Source organism: Grammomys surdaster, unplaced genomic scaffold (assembly GCF_004785775.1).
Source record: "Grammomys surdaster isolate TR1022 unplaced genomic scaffold, NIH_TR_1.0 842, whole genome shotgun sequence".
Classification (NCBI taxonomy): domain Eukaryota; kingdom Metazoa; phylum Chordata; class Mammalia; order Rodentia; family Muridae; genus Grammomys; species Grammomys surdaster.
The window spans coordinates 613,611-633,845 of NW_021605261.1; the positions used below are offsets into that span (position 1 = coordinate 613,611).

Below are 20,235 nucleotides of genomic sequence, written 5' to 3' on the forward strand. Positions count from 1 at the left end.
ATACTAATGGATGGACTGGATATGTAAACAGGACCCAGAATTTTGTTGCATACTGGAAATGCACCTCAGTCACAAAGACAGACACTGCCTCAGAGTAAAATGCTGGAAAAAAATTTTCCAATCAAATAATCCCAAGAAAAAACCTGGAGTAGCCATTCTAATATGGAATAAAATTGACTTTCAACAAAAAATTATCAAAAAAGATAAGGAAAGACACTTCATACTCGTCAAAGGAAAAATCTACCAAGAAGAACTCTCAATTCTAAACATCTATGCTCCAAATGCAAAGGCACCTACATTTATAAAAGAAACTTTACAAAAGCTCAAAGCCCACATTGCATCTCACAATAATAGTAAGAGACATCAACACCCCACTCTCGTCAATGGACAGATCATGGAAATAGAAACTAAATAGAGACACAGTGAAACTAATAGAAGTTATGGGCAAAATGGATTTAACAGATATTTATAGAACATTTTATCCTAAAACAAAAGAATATACCTTCTCAGTATCTCATGGTACCTTCACCAAAATTGACCATATATTGGTCACAAAACATACCTCAACAGGTACAAGATCATTGAAGTAATCCCAAGCATCCTATCAGAAAACCACAGACTAAGGCTGGCCTTTAATAACAACAAAAACACCAGAAAGCCCACATACACATGGAAGCTGAACAACACTCTACTCAGTGATAACTTGATCAAGGAAGAAAGAAAGAAATTAAAGACTTTTTAGAATTTAATGAATATGAAGGCACAACATACCAAAACTTATGGAACACAATGAAAGCAGTGCTAAGAGGAAAATCTCATAGCTCTAATTGCCTTCAAAAAGAAATTGTTTAGATAATACAATAGCAGCTTGACAGCACTTCTGAAAGCTCTATAACCAAAAGAAGTAAATACACCCAAGAGGAGTAAATGGCAGGAAATAATCAAACTCAGGACTGAAATTAACCAAGTAGAAACAAAAAGAACTATACAAAGAAACAACAAAACCAGGAGCTGGTTCTTTCAGAAAATCAATAAGATAGATAAACCACTAGCCAGACTAATACAAATTGGAAACTCAAAATATCACTATTTGAAGATGTTATGATAGCATACTTAACTGACCCCAAAAATTCCACCAGAGAACTCATAAGCCTGATAAACAACTTCAGCAAAGTGCCTGGATATAAAATTAATTCAAGCAAATCAGTAGCCTTCTTCTACTCAAAGGATAAACAAGCTGAGAAAGAAATTAGAGAAAAGACACTCTTCATGATAGTAACAAATAATATAAAATATCTTGGTGTGATTCTAACTAAACAAATGAAAGATCTGTACGGCAAGATTGTCAAGTCTTTCACGAAAGAAATCAAAGATGATCTCAGAAGATGGAAAAATCTCCCATGCTCATGGATAGGAAGAATTAATACAGTAAGAATGGTCATGTTGTTGAAATCAATCTACAGATTTAATGCAATCCTCATCAAAATTCCAACTCAATCCTTCATAGAGTTAGAAAGAGCAATTCTAAGATTCATTTAGAATAACAAAAACCCAGGATAGCAAAAACTACTCTAATCAATAAAAGAACTTCTCAAGGAATTACAATATTTAAGCTATATTACAAAGCAATAGTGAAAGAACTGCATAGTGTTAGTACAGAGACAGGCAGGCAGATTAATGGAATAGAATTGAAGACCCAGAAATGAAGTCACATACCTATGGTCACTTGATCTTTGTTTGACAAAGAAACGAAAACCATCCAGTGGAAAAAAGATAGCGTTGTGAACAAATGGTGCTCTTTCAACTGGAGGTTAGCATGTAGAAGAATTCAAATCCACCCATTCTTGTGTCCTTTTACAAAGCTCAAGCCAATTGGATCAAAGACATCCACATAAAACGAGATACACTGAAACTAATAGAGGAGAAAGTGGGGAAGAGCCTTGAACATGTGGGCTCAGGGGAAAATTTATTCTCTGAGATCAAGAATTGACAAATGGGACTTCATAAAATTGCAAAGCTTCTGTTAGGCGAAGGGCACTGTCAATAGGACAAAATGGCAACCAACAGATTGGAAAAAGATCTTTACCAGTCCTACATCTGATAGTGGGCTAATATCCAATATATACAAGGAATTCAAGAAGTTAGACTACAGAGAATGGAATAATCTTATTTAAAATAGCGCACAGGGCTAAACAAAGAATTCTTAACTGATGAAACATGAATGGCAGAAAAGCACCTAAAGAAATGTTCAACATCATCAGGGAAATGCAAAGTCATCAGGGAAATGCAAATCAAAACAACCCTGAGATTCCACCTCACACCAGACAGAAAGGCTAAGATAAAAAAAAAAAACCTCAGGTGACAGCAAATGCTGGCAAGAATGTAGAGAAAGAGGAACACTCCTCCATTGTTGGTGGAATTGCAAATGGGTACAACCATTCTGGAAATCAGTCTGGTGATTCCTCAGAAAATGTGACATAGTATTACCTGAGGACCCAGCTATACCACTCCTGGGCACATACCCAGAAGATGCTCAAATATATAACAAGGACACATGCTCCACTATGTTCATAGCAGCCTTATTTATAATACCCAGAAGCTGGAAAGAACCCAGATATCCTGCAACAGAGGAATGGATACAGAAAATGTGGTACATTTACATAATGGAGTACGACTCAGCTTATAAAAACAATGACTTCATGAAATTCACAGGCAATTAGATGGATCTTGAAAATATCAACCTGAGTGAGGTAACCCAGTCAAAAAAGAACACAAATAGTATGCACTCACTGATAAGTGGATATTAGCACAAATATTTGGAATACCCAAGATACAATTAATTCACAGACCACATGAAGTTCAAGAAGAAGGAAGACCAAAGTGTGGATTCTTCAGTGCTTCTTAAAAGGGGGAACAAAATATTCATGAGAAAAAATATGGAACCAAAGTGTCGAGCAGAGACTGAAGAAAAGGCTCTTCAGAGACTGCCCCACCTGGAGATCCATCCTGTATACAGTCACCAAATCACACACTATTGTGGATAGAAAGCAGTGCATGCTGACAGGAGACCAATATTGCTGTCCCCTGAGAGGCTCTGCCAAAGCCTGACAAATACAGAGGTGGATGCTCACAGCCAAAAATTGGATGTGAGCTGTCCTATATCAATTACTACTTAAGAAAATGACTTTCAGCTAGATCTTTTTGAAGCTTTTGTCAATTGAGTTTCTTTCCTTTCAAGAAACTCTAGACTGTATGCCAGGCTGACATAAGAGCAACCAACACATATGGTTATATTTGTATGAAATAACCAGAGCAGGGAAGCCTACAGAAACAGAGGCAGATAATGGTTTATGGGGAGTGGTGTTTGGAAGCAGATAGCACCACAAATGGACACAAAGATTGTAGGAGAAGCCAAGTAAGAAGAGGAAGAGGAGGAGCTATGGAGAGCAGAGATGTTGAAGCTATGGAGAGCCACTCAGGTATGGAGAGCCATCACAGGTAACAACTTTCATTTAGGTTAGCTAACTGGGAAACAACTCTCTTTGTATGGCCATATTGTTACTGATCATTACCAAATATATAAGCGTTTGATTAATCTATAGTCATTAGGGTTTTGTTTTTTTCTACTGGGCCTGTGTAGATGGAAGGATGGTCTGGGCAATGCCCAGCCTTGTGGAGACAGTGTGGAAGATTGGCAGAGCTGTCTCTCATGCTGGTGTCTCCTGGGTGTCAGGACTGGTGTTTTTAGCTGGCTGTTTCTAGCTGCAGCATTCAGGTGGCCTCTGGCCACAAACATAGTAGCTGAGCTAGGTAGAGCTGCCACAGCTTACATAGTCAGCTTGACCAGCAGCCGTTTTTAAATAAGTACTTCATCAAAAGATTCTTGAGGGGATTATTGTTAGGAGCCGCGTTCGCCATTGCAACATGGCGCCGGTTTCCTGCTTCCTGGTTCTTCTTGCGAGCCTTGCTTGAATGTGCGCCTGTGCAAGGCGTGAAAACCAGTATGCTAATTTGGCGATATCATAAGAGCCAATGAGTGTGTGGCACGTCTCCTAAAGCTCTATATAAGCCACAGGTTTTTGGGGCTTGGCGTCCCTCGCCTCACTGCCATCTAAAAGAGCTGTAACAATAAACCGCTGTCAGAAGAATCCTGAGTGTGGCGTTCTCCTTATCGGCAAGGCGGCACTCCGCAACTGGTGCCGGAAACCCGGGGACGAAGCCGAACGTCTCGGTGTTTTATCCAGTTTCGAGGGAACCTGTTGGCTCAACAGAGGGTTCAGAACTGATGGCGCGAGAAGTCTAGACGCTTTTCTGCAAGGTATGGTGGATCCTGTCTACTTTGCTATTGCTTTCCCCGTTTGGGCCATGGTAGTTCTTGTGCTCTGCTTCTGTTTTAACTGCCATACACAAGGAAAGGAGTGTACTTGTTCTCTGTGTATTCAGAAGCTGTGAGTCACAGGTAGATAACTGTGTAAGTTCGTTCCCTCTAAGCAGTATGGGTAACCACTAAATGAAGCTGCTTCTCTCAGCAATGCAGGCGTTGCTGCGTGAGCGCGGTTTAAAGGTTCCCGAGAAAGTGTTGTGTAATTTTCTGCGAGATGTGGATTGGGTAGCTCCTTGTTTTGTTTCCACGGGGTCCTTGTCAAAGGGCTCCTGGGACAAGCTCGGCGGCGACTTGATTAATGAAAAGGAGAAGGGAAAGTTAAGACCAGGCACATGGCCGCTGTACAAAATGGTTAGAGCCTGTATAGAGGATGCAAAATGCCAAGATAAGGTAAGAGAGGGACAAAGAGCTTTAGCAGAACACCAGGATAGCCTATCAGAAGCAGAAAAGGAAAAGAGTGCTAAGAATAGAACGAAGAAAAAGGAAAAGAAAAAGGAGGAAATTAAAAAAGAAGTAGCTGCAAAAAAGGAACATAAAAAACAGGAAGAGCCTAAGAGAAAACTATATCCTGTGTTAACTGAGTTTCAAACTCTAAGAGTTAATGACTCCGCCTCTGAGGAGACGTCCTCGGGGGATGAAGAAGACACAGAGGATACCGACACTTCATCCTCTGATAGTGTGTTAGATCTTGAGGAACAGGCAGAGTTAGATAAAGAAGCAGCTCATTATGAGTCTGAAAGATACGGGCTGGATTCGCCTTATGCACCGGGGTATGCCCCATCTGCCCCACCATTGGAGGAAGTAGTTAGAGTTAAAAAGAAAAAACCAAAAGAGAGACAGGAAAGACTGCCGTCCAATTCTCTTATTACAGCTAAGGAAAGAAAAAAAGATAAGAGTAGCCTTTCCCGTATGGGAAGATGCTAACCAAACCAGACAACATTCACAGCTAGATTTAAAACAATTAAAAGCGCTAGCCGAATCAGTATAGACTTATGGAATCAATGCCTCTTTTACTCAGGCATTAATAGAAAGACTGATGGTCAGTGCCATGACACCAGATGACTGGTATAATACTGTTAAGGCTTGCCTGACTATGGGACAGTATCTAGATTGGAAATCTATTTTCCAAGAGCTTTGTGCTTCACAGGCAAGACAAAATTTAGCTCAGGGGCATCCATAATGGAACTTTGACATGCTTACAGGGCAGGGACAATGGGCTATCAATCAAATGGCCTACCCTGTAGAAGTATATGAGCAAATTAATAAGGCAGCTGTAAAAGCATGGAAAAGTCTCCCTAACAAAGGACAGGTTTCAGGAAACTTGACAAGAATTATTCAAGGAAACAATGAGCCGTTCTCAGACTATGTGGCAAGGATGATGGAGGCGGCAGGAAGGATTTTTGGAGATCCTGAGACGGCCATGCCTCTCATAGAACAACTAATTTTTGAACAGTGTACTAGAGAATGCAGAAATGCTATTACACCTTGGAAAGGAAAAGGACTAAATGCATGGATGAAGGCTTGTAGAGAAATAGGAGGACCTCTATCTAATGCCGGATTGGCAGCTGCTGTTTTAGCGGCTCAGAGGGCCTCTAATGTTAAATGTTTCAGGTGTGGAAAACTGGGACACATACAAAGACAATGTAGAGCACCTGGCACTACTAATAACAATCATCCAAAGGTGCCTGGAATGTGTCCTAGGTGTAATAAAGGAAAACATTGGGCAAATGAGTGTAGGTCAGTTAAAGACGACAGAGGATGTGTAATTTCTCCTCTGCCAAAAAACGGGCAACGGGGCCCACATCCCCAGGGCCCACAAATGTATGGGACAATAGAGAGCTTACAGAACAATCCTCAACAACATCAAAGGATAAGACAATCAGGAGAGCCACGGCAGGCTCAGCAGGACTGGATCTCTGTGCAACCGCCAGAGCAGTACTAACACCTACCATGGGGTGTCAGCCTATACCTTCTGATTTCTCAGGACCTTTACCTGAGAATACAGTAGGACTAGTGCTAGGAGGATCGTCTACGACTCTAAGAGGATTAATTGTTCACCCCGGAGTCATAGATCAAGATTATGAGGGACAAATAAAAATCATGTGCTCATCACCAAGGGGGATTAGCTCTATAGCTCCTGGTGATAGAATTGCACAGCTATTAGTCCTCCCTAGTTTACATTCATTCTTTCCTAGTAAAGGTTTAACTAGGGGCATGAAGGGATTTGGCTCCTCTGGTGGACAGAATGTATTTATTTCATTAGATTTAGATAAACGCCCCACCTTAGAGTTGAAAATTCAAGGAAGGCTTTTCACAGGCCTCCTAGACACAGGAGCAGATACTACCATTATCTCTACCAATTGGTGGCCAAAGAACTGGCCTGTTAATAGCTCTTCACAAACCTTACAAGGTCTTGGATATGAGTCTGCTCCTGATGTTAGTGCAAGAGTATTGCACTGGGAAGATTCCGAAGGCAGACGAGGGACAGTTGTTCCTTATGTCTTGCCACTTCCAGTTAATTTATGGGGAAGAGATATCCTTAAACAATTGGAATTTAGGCTCACTAATGATTATTCTACACAGAGTCAAAAAATGATGAAAAAAATGGGGTGTGTCCCTGGAAAAGGATTGGGGAAGGCCTTACAAGGCAGGATCAGCCCTGTTTATATTACAGAAAAACAAGACAGGAAAGGGCTGGGTTTTTCCTAGGGGCCATTGAGGGTGCATTGCCTATACCTTGGTTGTCAGAGGAACCTGTATGGTTTCCTCAATGGCCGTTAACCTCTGAAAAACTAGCAGCTGCAAAAGCTCTAGTTAAAGAGCAACTAAAACTAGGACATCTGGAGAGTTCTCACTCACCATGGAATACGCCTATATTTGTGATTAAGAAAAAATCAGGTAAATGGAGGTTATTACATGATCTTAGAGCTATTAATAATCAGATGCAATTATTAGGATCAATTCAAAAGGGTCTGCCACTGCTGACAGCCTTGCCTAGACATTGGGAGATTATAATAGTAGATATTAAAGATTGTTTTTTTCTCTTACCTTTACATCCCAAGGACAAAATTAGGTTTGCTTTCACTCTCCCAAGTATTAATCATGAGGAACCAGACCACCGATATCAATGGAGGGTCCTGCCACAAGGCATGGCCAATAGTCCCACTATGTGTCAAATATATGTCTCTTCTGGTATTGAACCAGTTAGAAAACAGTTTCCTAAGGTTAGAATTTGTCATTTTATGGATGATATACTCTTGTGTACCAATAACAAAGAAGTTTTACACCAAGCGTTCTCTCTGTTAGTTTCTACTTTAAAACAGAAAGGACTATCTATAGCGCCTGAAAAGGTTCAAGAAGGAGAGATAGGAAAGTTCTTGGGAGCGATAGTTACTCCTGAGTATATTAAACCACAGAAGGTTACTATTAGAAGAGATAAATTAAAAACATTAAATGATTTTCAAAAGTTACTAGGGGATATCAATTGGATTCGTCCCTATTTGAAATTAACTACAACTGAACTTCAACCCTTATTTAAAATACTTGAGGGAGATTCTAACATTACTTCATTGAGAACTTTGACCCCTGAATCGTCTAAAGCATTGGATAAAATAGAGATGGCCATACAACATGCTCAACTAGATAGACTTAACCCCGAATTATCTTTCCAGTTATGTATTCTTCCCTCTCCTCAACAACCAACTGCAGTACTGTGGCAAGAGGGACCCTTGCTATGGATTCACCCACATAGCTCTCCTGGAAAGACTTTAGGCTATTATCTTGCCTTAGTTGCAGAATTGGCTTTAAAGGGACTTCAACTGTCCGTGATGCATTTTGGACAATATCCTAATACAATTGTATGTCCTTAAACTATGTATCAAATTCAAGTTTTATGTGCATCTCAAGATGCTTGGGCAATTTTAAAATGCTCATTCCCTGGAAATATTGATAATCATTATCCTAAACATCCCTTGTTACAATTTACTCTTTCTAACTCATTTATATTTCCCAAAGTTACTAAGACACATCCTATTCATCAAGCATTGGATATTTATACCGATGGTTCTAAGACAGGCATTGGTTGTTATGTGGTTAATAATGTCTCTACTCGAATTCAGTTTGATTATACATCTCCCCAATTAGTAGAATGTGCTATTGTAGCGATAGTGTTGCAAAGATTTTCAGAGCCTATAAACATAATTTCAGATTCGCATTATGTTGTAGGAGCTGTTAAACAATTAGAAGTGGCTGATTTTATCCACCCTAAAAGCATGGTTGCTGAGATATTTAAAGATATTCAACACCATATTCGCAATAGGTGTCACCCATTTTTTATTCAACACATGAGAGCACATTCATTGCTTCCTGGACCTATGTCTCAGGCTAATGCTATTGCTGATAAAGCCACTAAAAACCTATTTTGGGCAAGCTCACCATTAGAAGGCGCAGCTGAATTCCATAAACTCTATCATGTACCAGCTAATACCCTAAGATTAAAGTTTCATTTAACTCGTGCAGAAGCGCGAGATATTGTTCTGAAATGTACCTCCTGTGCAGAATTCAGACCCTCTCCATCTATAGGAGTTAATCCCAGAGGTCTACAACCCCTTCATATCTGGCAAATGGATGTTACACATTGCAATGCCTTTGGAAAACAAAAATTTATTCATGTATCTGTGGATACATGCTCTGGCATCATTCATGCCACCCCCCTTGCTGGAGAGAAGGTGTCACATGTTATTACTCACTGTCTTGAAGCCTGGGCTGCTTGGGGCAAGCCCCTTCAGCTGAAGACTGATAATGCACCAGCCTATACGTCTAAAACTTTTCAACAGTTTTGTCTGAGGCTTGGTGTCCGTCATATAACTGGCTTGCCATATAATTCTCAGGCACAAGGGATTGTGGAACGTGCCAATGGCACGTTGAAAACTTATTTACAAAAACAAAAGGGAGGAATAGGCCCCAACATGGGACCTAAGACATCTATCTCCCTAGCCCTATTTACCTTAAATTTTTTAAATCTGGATTCTGATGGACAATCTGCTGCTGACAGACATGTGGCTCCAAGTCCTCAAAAAGAATATGTTAAATATGTTAAAATGTCTTAACTAACCAATGGAAGGGCCCAGATCCAGTTTTAGTGAGATCCAGGGGAGCTATCTGTGTTTTTCCACAGGATCAAGAAAATCCAATCTGGATACCAAGCAGACTGACCAGAACTGTGAAAGAGGACTCACCAACCCCTGAAGAAAATGCTAAAGATCCTGCTGATGATCTGCCTGCTTGAGCGAGCGATAAGTATACCATTGTGGGCTGTGGTAAGATCATGGCCAGTTCCCATCCCAGTACATTCCAACTCTAAAGTACTGCCAATGTTTACATCATCGAGCTGTCAGCTGGAGGCACCATGTGCCATACCTTTAAACAAAGAGACTGTCAAATATAATGCATCAAAAATTAGATTAAATGATACCTTGTGTTTCACCATAACAAACAGGGCAGAGACCCCATGCGTTGTACTTCGCAATGCTACATTGGGACACTGGATTGATCCACTTGTAGATTCCCAAATAGGCACTGGTGTCCTGCTCGAGGTACTCAATAACATAGTGGCAGGACAATCTGAGGCCAGTGGAAATACATCTAACAAAAAACAGTCCCCTGTGAATATCACTACATTATTGCTAAAAAGTAAGGTAACCATACTTGAACGATCATATTGGCAAACCAATAATGCCACTAATGTCAGAGTGTGGCCATGGTGCCCTCCAGATCAGTCATTTCCACCACTGTTTACGCACTGCCAATCTAAAAGGATGCCTAAGGTAGAAGTATCTCGAGGGTTCACCTTATCGCCACCTCTAAAAAGGATGGCTATGACAGGAAATAAAACAGGGAATGTAAACGAATGGCCATTTTATCAATGGGTGTTGACAAATTTAGTGGGGGCTGCTACCAGTTTATCAGCCTTTGCAACTCTAGGTGAGTCACAACATGACATTTGGAATGTATCAGCAACCAGAACTAATACTACACCAGTGATATTGAATGATATTAAATATAATAACTTGTTGGCAAATTATTCAGCCAAAAGGGCAGCAGTTTGTGTTTTGGCTCCCTTTTTTTTTATTTTAGCAGAATTTAAAAATAAAAGCAGCATATTAGATTGTGCGAATGTCACCTGCCATTTGACAGAATGCTGGAATGGGTCCGCATCTTTAGCACTGCTGGTGCGGCTTCCGACCTTTGTCCCTATACTGGTGGATGCCGATCCCGATAAATTTCCAACAATCTCTTTAATTAGAGAAAAGAGAGATTTTGGCATCACGGCGGCCATTGTGACGGCCATTGCAATGTCGGCTGCTGCAGCGGTGACTGCGGGTATTGCCCTAGCCAATCAAGTTCAAGCAGCAGAAACAATAAATAATATAGTGAATGCCTCAGCAGATGCTATGGTAAAACAGCATAAAATGAATAGCCATTTGATTTCTGGGATACTGCTTGCTAATCAGCAAGTAGATCTATTACAAAGCAAAATGGAAGAAATTGCTGATATTCTTCAAGTAAGCTGTGTAAGTCATACTAAACACATGTGTATCACACCCTTGAAATATAACAATGAGTCTTTTACAGAAAGTACTAAATTATCTAATTTTTTACAAGGAAATTGGTCACAACAGGCTGAGGAGCTACAAGAAGAACTCCTGCTCACGATTGCTGTTTTGAATGGGACCAGAATAAACCCGATTGATGTTGAAGACTTCACTTCCTGGCTCACGTCCGCCTTCTCCTTTTTTAAGGAGTGGGTGGGGGTGGGAATGTTTGGCTGTATGATCTTTGGGGGAGTGCTGATCACACTCTGGTTGCTCTGCAAATTTAAAAAACAACATCGTAGAGATAAAGTACTTATCACTCAAGCACTGCTTGCCTTAGAGCAGGGAACATCCCCTCAAGCTTGGTTGAATATGCTTAAACAATGAGACACTATCATTCAATGGGATACCCTGAGGGCTCCTGTTCCCATTGCACCAGGAATCCTGAGTGGTAGTCCTCCACACTTCCCAGGGCTCGGGTTCCCATTGCACTGGAGATAAGTGTGGAGGGTCTCACAACTGTTTAACTGCCTTGAACGCCTTACTGGTAGAACGGTGGGCTTGATCGGCGAAATAACAGTTGGAAAATTGTATCAGCAATTTAATAAAAAAGGGGCAGATGTTAGGAGCTGCGTTCGCCATTGCAACATGGCACCGGTTTCCTGCTTCCTGGTTCTTCTTGCGAGCCTTGCTTGAATGTGCGCCTGCGTAAGGCGTGAAAACCAGTATGCTAATTTGGCGATATCATAAGAGCCAATGAGTGTGTGGCACGTCTCCTAAAGCTCTATATAAACCACAGGTTTTTGGGGCTTGGCGTCCCTCGCCTCACTGCCATCTAAAAGAGCTGTAACAATAAACCGCTGTCAGAAGAACGCCTGAGTGTGGCGTTCTCCTTATCAGCAAGGGGGCGCCCCGCAGATTATGAGACTGTTCTACAACTAAATTGTAACGATTATTTCTTAACATGATGAAGTCACAAACAACTGTGAACTTACACAGTTAAAATGGGCACATTTTGTAGAATGAAAATTGTACCTCTGCAAAGCTTTCAACAAGGCAAAAAAATTTAAATTTAATTTTAATATATTTAAATTTTATTTTATTATAGTTTATATTATTTTATTTAAAAATACAGTAACATTGTTTTCCCTTTTCCTCATCCTCCTGCCAGCCCCTCCTATAATTCCCCCTTTAAACTCATGGCCTCTTTGTGTTAAATTGTTATTATTACCTTCATATGTAACCAAATAAACATATATAAATATGTATTTAAAAAGAAAAAATATTCTAATATGCATGCAGAGAGAATGCCATACACTGTCAATAAGATTATAACCTGGTGCATTTACTACAGAATTCAACATGAAGGTTTCATTTTTTTAAAATCTTAAAATAAAACTACTATGTGACCTTGTGACAGTGTTTTCTAAGTCAGCACAGCATATAAACACTTAGACACCCATTTATATCTTTAAAATTTGTACAAGTACGTGTATATGCTTGTTACATCTGTTTCTGAATACACACATGAATGATTATATAGGTCAGAGGGTAATATCTCATAGTGAGTTTCTTCCACCTTGTGGGTCCCAAGGATCAGACTCACATTGTCAGAAAATTATCTTTACCATCTGAGTCCACTCACTAACCCCATGTGTCAGTTTTTGTAGCTTTAATCTTCATGGTAGCCAAAAAAAATAGACAAGAAGTTCATTAATAGTTGATTGAATAGAGAAAGATGTGGTACACAGTGGAGTTTTGTACAAATATAAGAAACATTACAACAGGACACTTATATGTAAATGGATAGGACTGCATATCAATGTGTTAGCTGAAATAAGATAGATTCAGAAAGAAAAACACTCCAAGTTTTCTTTTAAATGTGGAAATCATACATGAAATTATATACATGAGTATGCATTTCTGTGTGGGTTTGATCACAAAATAGACAGGAGCTCATGAGAAGGGATTGTGGAAAGTGAGGAATAAAGGTAGTTGTTGAACACACATAGTAAGAAAGCAAGCAGGAGTGGCAGGACTGGCTGGAGAACAAATTGGAACTAGCTATAAGAAAATGATGATTTAAGGACTTTCTCTATAGTCAAGACATGCAATGGTTTGATATAGAAAAAAATGCTATATATATGTATTATTTAAAAATACACAAAGAAAGGTAAATACCCATTGATGCAAATAGATGCACCATAAAAGACCAGATTAAGTGAAACCAGCCAATGAAGAGAAATAGTTGCCACATCTCTCTCCAATGTAGAAAAACAAAAAGCAAAAAAACAAACAAACAGACAGACAGACAAACTAACAAAAAACTTGTCATTTTAATGTTGAACTATGATTATTAGTAATTATGAAGAGTCCTGAGCAAAGAATGAGTGAAAGTGTAAGAGCGTGATTGCCAATGCATGCTATGTTCATAGATGGAAATACCACACCAAATCTACTAATACAAATAAAGGTTGATAATTTCTGAAAAAGACAAGCCTACACTAAATAAATAAGATTGTCTTGATTGACATTAGTAGGAATCCCAATGGATGGCTACAGAGAGAAGAGAGCCCAGAAACCCACCAGTCAATAAAGAAGACGTAGGTGTCAGGAACCTCCTTCAACGGGAAGACCAAGGAGCACAAGCAATGAGGATACCTGGTACTGTGTTGCTTAAACTCGAAGATGAGAAATAATTTTGACACAGCTTTCGCATCTTACCTTTTTCAAATCTTCATAGCTCAGGAACATTATATTGAAGTCATGTCTGTGCTCATACCACCCTCTAATGTGATCAAACCAACGGCTTCCTACAACTGAAGGACAAGTTACTGAGTACCAAAGTGAAGGCATTATGCATACTGAACACAAAACTCAATTTGTTTTCTTTGCTTGTTTAGACCGTCGGGAAATAAAATGAAATCCCTATAATTGAATGTCTATATGACTACTTTAAAGAAATTATTTGTGTAGGCACAATATTTTCAAATATTTTGTAAAGTTAACTCTTGTGTTTCTTAAATATGACTTTTTATGTTAATTCTTAGAAGCTCCTACATCAAATTTGCATGAACTTTCCTTCTCTTTCATTCTCTGCCTTGCCAATAAAATCTACCTAGTCAATACAAAGCTTTAGAAACAGAATAGGTGAGACTTCTGATTCTAAGATGGTTATAAACAGAAAGAGGAGAGGAGGAAGGAGGTACAAGGGAAGTGAAGAAAACATGTGGAGAAGAGAATGGAATCAAGAAAGGATGATAAATTTCTAGCAAGATGGGAATATAGTCTGGGAGGAAACCTGACTAACTTGGAGTTTTAGAATGGAGTAATAATTGCTCAGTAGTTTTTTCAAGACAATTTTAATAAATCTTAGTTTTTCTGAGAGGTTATTGGGGAATTATCTGGTTAAGAAATACAACTGCCAGATTAATTCACTGTTGATTTCCAGTTAAAGGAAAAATGAAAGCCTCAGTATTGGTCCAAGTATATGTCATATAGAGCACACATTCGCTCTCAACTTTATCTGTATAACTCTTCCTATGTCATAAGCTAGGGGAAAATGAATAAAGTATTTGTAAACATCTTATGATCTTACAAAATATCTCCTAAAAAACACAGCATTGTAAAGCTAACATCTGTCACATGGTCCTACCAATGGCTGAAAAACTGTTCTGCATTAGGTTGGGTTGATCAAAATTATTATTATTATATGCATCGCACTGGCCCCCCGATCTCTTTGCTAAATGTTCCCTACATTGAGATGGTTCAAGTGTCACCTCTCCTTTTTAAATTAGTGAGAGGGATAAATGTTGTTACCTTTTCCATCTAGAAATTTTTCCAGATAAAGGTCTATGGTATCTGTAGTTTCAAGGGTAACCACCCAATTTGAAAAATGAAAATATGAGATCAAAACATCTTTGGGATTTCTGTAAATATAAAGAATCTGCAGAAAAAAAAAACACAGAAAGTTGCTTTAGTAATTCTTAGTTATCCTAATAAATTCTGAATAATTACATAATTTATTTTCAAATAAATTTTTATATTCATCCAGGTAACAGTTATGAACGTTTTGTTAGTTATGAACTTGTTTCATACTAAAAAACATGAATTAATATTTTTATTTACATGATATTTCATACATGTACAAGAAAACAAGTCAGCTTTCTAGAAATTATGTTATTTGTAAAGTTGGTAAACAAAGTAAGCACATTTTTATTGAGGCTATAACAAATGACATTGATTGAGTTATCTGATATATTTGATATATAGTGAGGGTAGCACTGAAAATAAGTAGAAAACATTTTTAAATGAAGTATTATCTTGGAATAAGCATCAACTATACCCACATATAGAAAGAAAATTCTTGAGAGGTCCATCTTCCTTCCCGCCCACACATCCGCCTGCAACCATGGATCAGCAACCCACATACCAACTCACAGTGCTGCCTACATCCAGGAAAACCTGCAGCCATCTGGGACAACCAATCCCAGAGGCTTACTACTCCCAGAGAGACTACAAGACCAGCCAACACCAAAAACAACCAGATGTTGAAAGGCAAGTGCAAAAACATAATCAACAAAAGTCAGTGCAATAGGCATCATCAGAACCCAGCAAGCCCTGGATGCTATAACACACCTGAAAAGCAAGGTTTTGACCTTAAATCACATCTCATGAACATGATGGAGGCCTTTAAAGAGGATATACATAAATATCTTGAAGAAACACAGGAAAACATAATCAAACAGAAACAAATAAATCCCTTAAAGAAATAAAGAGAAATATAATCAAACAGGTGAAGGAATTGAATAGAACAGTCCAAGACTTAAAAAAATGGAAAGAGTATCAATAAAGAAAGCACTACTGTAGGCAATGATGGAGATGGAACACCTAGGAAATCAAACAGGAATTACAGACTGAAGCATCACCAACAGAATATAAAAGATGGAAGAGAAAGTCTCAGGTGTAGAAGATACCATAGAAGAAAATGACACATTTGTCAAAGAAAATGCTCAAAATTATAAAAACCCAATCAACAGACGCTACTGCAATATTACACCATCAGAAGCTAGCTCTCCTACTACAGTAAGCAGTGGATGTTCTGACATACCTGAAGAGCAAAATCTTAAATTGTATGTCATGAAGATGAAAGAGTAAAAAGTTTCTAACACTAAACATCCAGAAAATTAAGGACACTAAGAAAAGTCCCATCCTAAGAACAATGAAACTAAAAGAGGGTGAAGATTCCCAGTCTAAAGGACCAGAAAATATCTTCAACAAAATCATAGGCCAAAAAATTCCCTAACCTAAAGAATGAGATGGCTATAAGCATACAAGAAGCTTACAAAACACCAAATAAATTGGACCAGAAAAGAAAATACTCTTGCAACATAATAAAATGAAAACAATAAATGCACAAAACAAAGAAGGAATATTAAAATCACAAAGAAAAGGACAAAGTAACATACAAAGGCATACCTATCAGAACATAACCAGACCTCTCAACAAAGACTATAAAAGCCAGAGAATGTTAGACATCTGTCTTGCAGATCCTAAGAGACCACAGATGCCAACACAAACTACTATACCCAGTGAAACTTTCAATCACCATAGATGGGGAAACCAAGACATTTCATGACACACCAATGTTTAAATATATCTTTCTACTAATCCACCCCTGTAGAGTAAACCAAAAGGAAAATTCCAATACAATGAAGGTAACGACATCCAAGAAAACACAAGAAATTAATCATCTCACACCAAAACCAAAATAAGGGAAACACACACACATGCACATGCACACGCACACGCACACACACACACACAGTATCACCACCAACAACAAAATGACAGGAACTAACAATCATTTGTCATCAGTATCTCTCAACATCAATGGACTCAATTCACCAATAAAAAGACACAGGCTAACAAACTGGATACTTAAATGGTGTCCATCAATCTACTACATACAAAAAACATACTTCGGCAACAAAGCAGATAGTACCTCAGAACAATGGGCTGGAAAAAGGTTTTCCAAACAAATGGACTGAAGAAACAAACTGGAGTAACCATTCTAATATCTAATAAAATATACTACAAGCCAAAAATAATCAAAAGAGATGGGGAAGGACACTTCATACCCATTAAAGAAAAAATCCACCGGGATGACATTTTAGTTCTGAACATCTATATCCCAAAAGAAATAGTATCCACATTCATTAAAAAAAATTACTAAACCTCAAATGACACATTGAACCCTCTACAATAATAAGGGGGACTTCAACAATCCACTCTTACCAATGGACAGGTCCTTGAAAGAGAAACTAAGCAGACTAATAATTAAATTAACAGACGCTATGATTCAAATGGAAGTGACAGATATCTACAGAAACCTTCACCCCAAAACAAAATACCTCTTCTCAGTACCTCATGAAACCTTATTCAAAATTGATCATATATTTAGGAACAACATAAGCCTCAAAAGACATAAGAAGATTGAAATATACCCTTGCATCTTATCAAATCACCATAGAATAAGGCTGGAATTTAACAACAGAAACAACAGAAAGCCCACATATTCATGGAAACTGAACAACTATCTATTCAATGATAACTTGGTCAGGGAAGAAATAAAGAAATTAAAGAATTTCTAGAGATCAAGGAAAATAAATACATGACATTCCCAAGTATAAGGAACATGATAATAGCACTGCTAAAAGAAAATTGATAGCATTAAGTGCCTTCATAAAGAATTGGAGAAGTCTCCTACTAGCAATTTAACAGCATACCTGAAAACTCTAGAACAAAAAGAAACAAACAAACTCAAGAAGAGTAGATGGCAGGAAACAGTCAAACTCAGAGCTGAAATCAATCAGTTAGAAACAAAGAGAACAATAAAAAGAATCTAAAAAACCAAAAGTTGGATCTTTAAGAAAATCAACAAGATAGACAAACTTCTAGCTAAAAATACCCAAAAGGCACAGAGGCAATATACAAGTTAACAAAATTAGAAATAAACAGGGAAACATTATAAGCAAAACCGAGAAAAAAAAAATCAAGTCTTATTTCAAAAATCTGATGTACTAGACAAAAATGGAAAATCTAAATGAAATGGATGATTTTCTAGACAGATGCACCTTAACAAAAGTAAATTAAGATCTGGTAAACTATCTATGCGGTCTTATAACCCCTGTAGAAATAAAGGCAGTGATATAAAAATCTCGCAATCAAAACAATTTCAAAGCCAGATAGTTTTAGTGCAGAATCTTACCAGACATTCAAAGAAGAGCTAATACCAAAACTCCTCAAACTACTACACAAAATAAAAACAGAAAGAACACTAGCTAACTAATTCTATGAGGCCACAGCCACCCTGATACCTAAACCACACAAAGACTCAACAAAGCAAATTTCATGACCATCAATGTCAAACTACTCAATACAATTCTTGCAAGCCAAATCCAAGAACACATCAAAAATATCATTCACCATGATCAAGTAAGCTTTATCCCAGGAATACAAGGATTGTTCAATATATGAAAATCTATCAACGTAACCCACTATATAAATAAATTGAAAGGAAAAAAAATCACATCATCATCTCACTAGATGCTGAAAACCCTTCAACAAAATCCAACTCCACTTCATGTTAAAAGTCTTAGACAGATCAGGGATACAAAGCACACACCTAAACATTGTAAAAGCAAAATACAACAAGACAATACCAAACATGAAATTAAATGTAGAGAAACAAAGCTATCCCACTAAATCATGACAAGACAAGGCTGCCTACTCTCTCCCTATTTATTCAATATAGGGATTGAAATACTAGCTAGAGCTATAAAACAACAAAATGAGATCTAGTGGTTACAAATTGAAAAAAAGAAGTCAATGTATCACCATTTATGGATGATATGATTGTATATATAAGCAACCCCAAAATTTTACCAGAAAATATAGCTGATAAACAACTTCAGCTAATTGGCTAGTTATAAAATTAACTCAAAGAAATTAGTAGCCCTCCTTTACACAAATGATAAGTGGGCTGAAAAAGAAATTGAGAAACTATACTCTTCATACAAGCCATAAATAATATAAAATATCTTGTTGTAAATTCAATCAAGCAAGTGAAAGTTCAGTATGAAAAGAACTTCAATTCCCTGAAGATAGAAACTGATGAAGATCTCAGAAGATAGAGAGAGATCCCATGCTTATGGATCAGTAGGATTAACATAGAGAAAATAGCCATCTTAACCAAAAGCAAAATCTCCAGTTTGAATGGAATTCCCATCAAAATTCTAGCACAGTTCTTTAAAAACTTTGAAAGAGAAGTTCTCAACTTCATAGGGAAAAGCAAAAGACCCAGGATAGCTAAACTAATCCTCAATTATAAGATAACTTCTGGAGGCATCATCACCACTGATTTCCAGCTGTAGTATAAAGCAATAGTTATAAAAACTGTATTGTGTCTGCATAGAAACAAACAGGTTGATCAATGAAATTGAATGGAAGACCCAGAAATAAACTGACACACCTAAGGACATTTGATCTTTGACAAAAAAAAGCAAAAATCATACATTGGAAAAAAAATCATGTACAAGAAATTGTACATATCTAACTGGATGTCTGCAAGTAGAAAAATACAAGTAGATTCATATTTATCATATAAATAAATAAACTGCATAAACCTCAAGTCGAAGTGGATCAAGTCCCTTACAAAAAAATTGGATATTCTAAATCTCATAGAAGAGAAAATGGGACATAGCCATGAATGCATTTGTACAGGAGACAATTTCCTGAACAGAATATCAATGTCTCAGGCTCTACGGTCAACAATTGATAAAGGGGACCTTAGGAAACTTAAAAGATCCTGTAAGGCAAAGAACAATGTCAACAGGACAAAATGGCAACCTACCAGTTGGGAAAAGAATTTCATTAGCTCTACAACCAACAGAGGGCTAATATCCAAAAATATGCAAAGAACTGAAGAAGTTAGACTCTACCCAACCAAAAAAATCAAATTAAAAATACGGTGCAGCTCTAAACAGAAAATTTTCAACAGAGGAATCTCAAATGGCTCAGAAGCACTTAAATAGATGTTTGACATCTTTAGCCAATAGGGAAATACAAATCAAAATGACCCTGAGATTCCACCTTACAACAATCAGAATGTCTAAGATCAAATACTCAAGCAAGAGCACATCCTGGTGAGGATGTGGAGAAAGAGCAGCACACCTCCATTACTGTTAGGATTGAAAA

The 20,235-nt window shown here is 37.9% G+C and overlaps 1 protein-coding gene across 6 annotated transcripts in view; it reads right to left on the reverse strand.

Annotated features, from left to right (window-relative positions):
- Nucleotides 1-20,235, reverse strand: part of LOC114634051 (amine sulfotransferase-like) — a 76,654-nt gene that overhangs the window by 27,073 nt on the left and 29,346 nt on the right. For 5 of the 6 annotated variants that reach the window (XM_028782685.1, XM_028782688.1, XM_028782687.1 and 2 more), the window contains exons 4-6: nucleotides 14,797-14,923; nucleotides 13,702-13,796; nucleotides 9,751-9,802 (exon numbers count right to left, since the gene is read on the reverse strand). In XM_028782685.1, the coding sequence (XP_028638518.1) occupies nucleotides 9,761-9,802; nucleotides 13,702-13,796; nucleotides 14,797-14,923 (264 nt within the window). In that variant the 3' untranslated portion in view covers nucleotides 9,751-9,760. Of the gene's footprint in view, nucleotides 1-9,750; nucleotides 9,803-13,701; nucleotides 13,797-14,796; nucleotides 14,924-20,235 lie in introns of those variants that run through there. The other variant, XM_028782689.1, reaches the window with a different exon arrangement.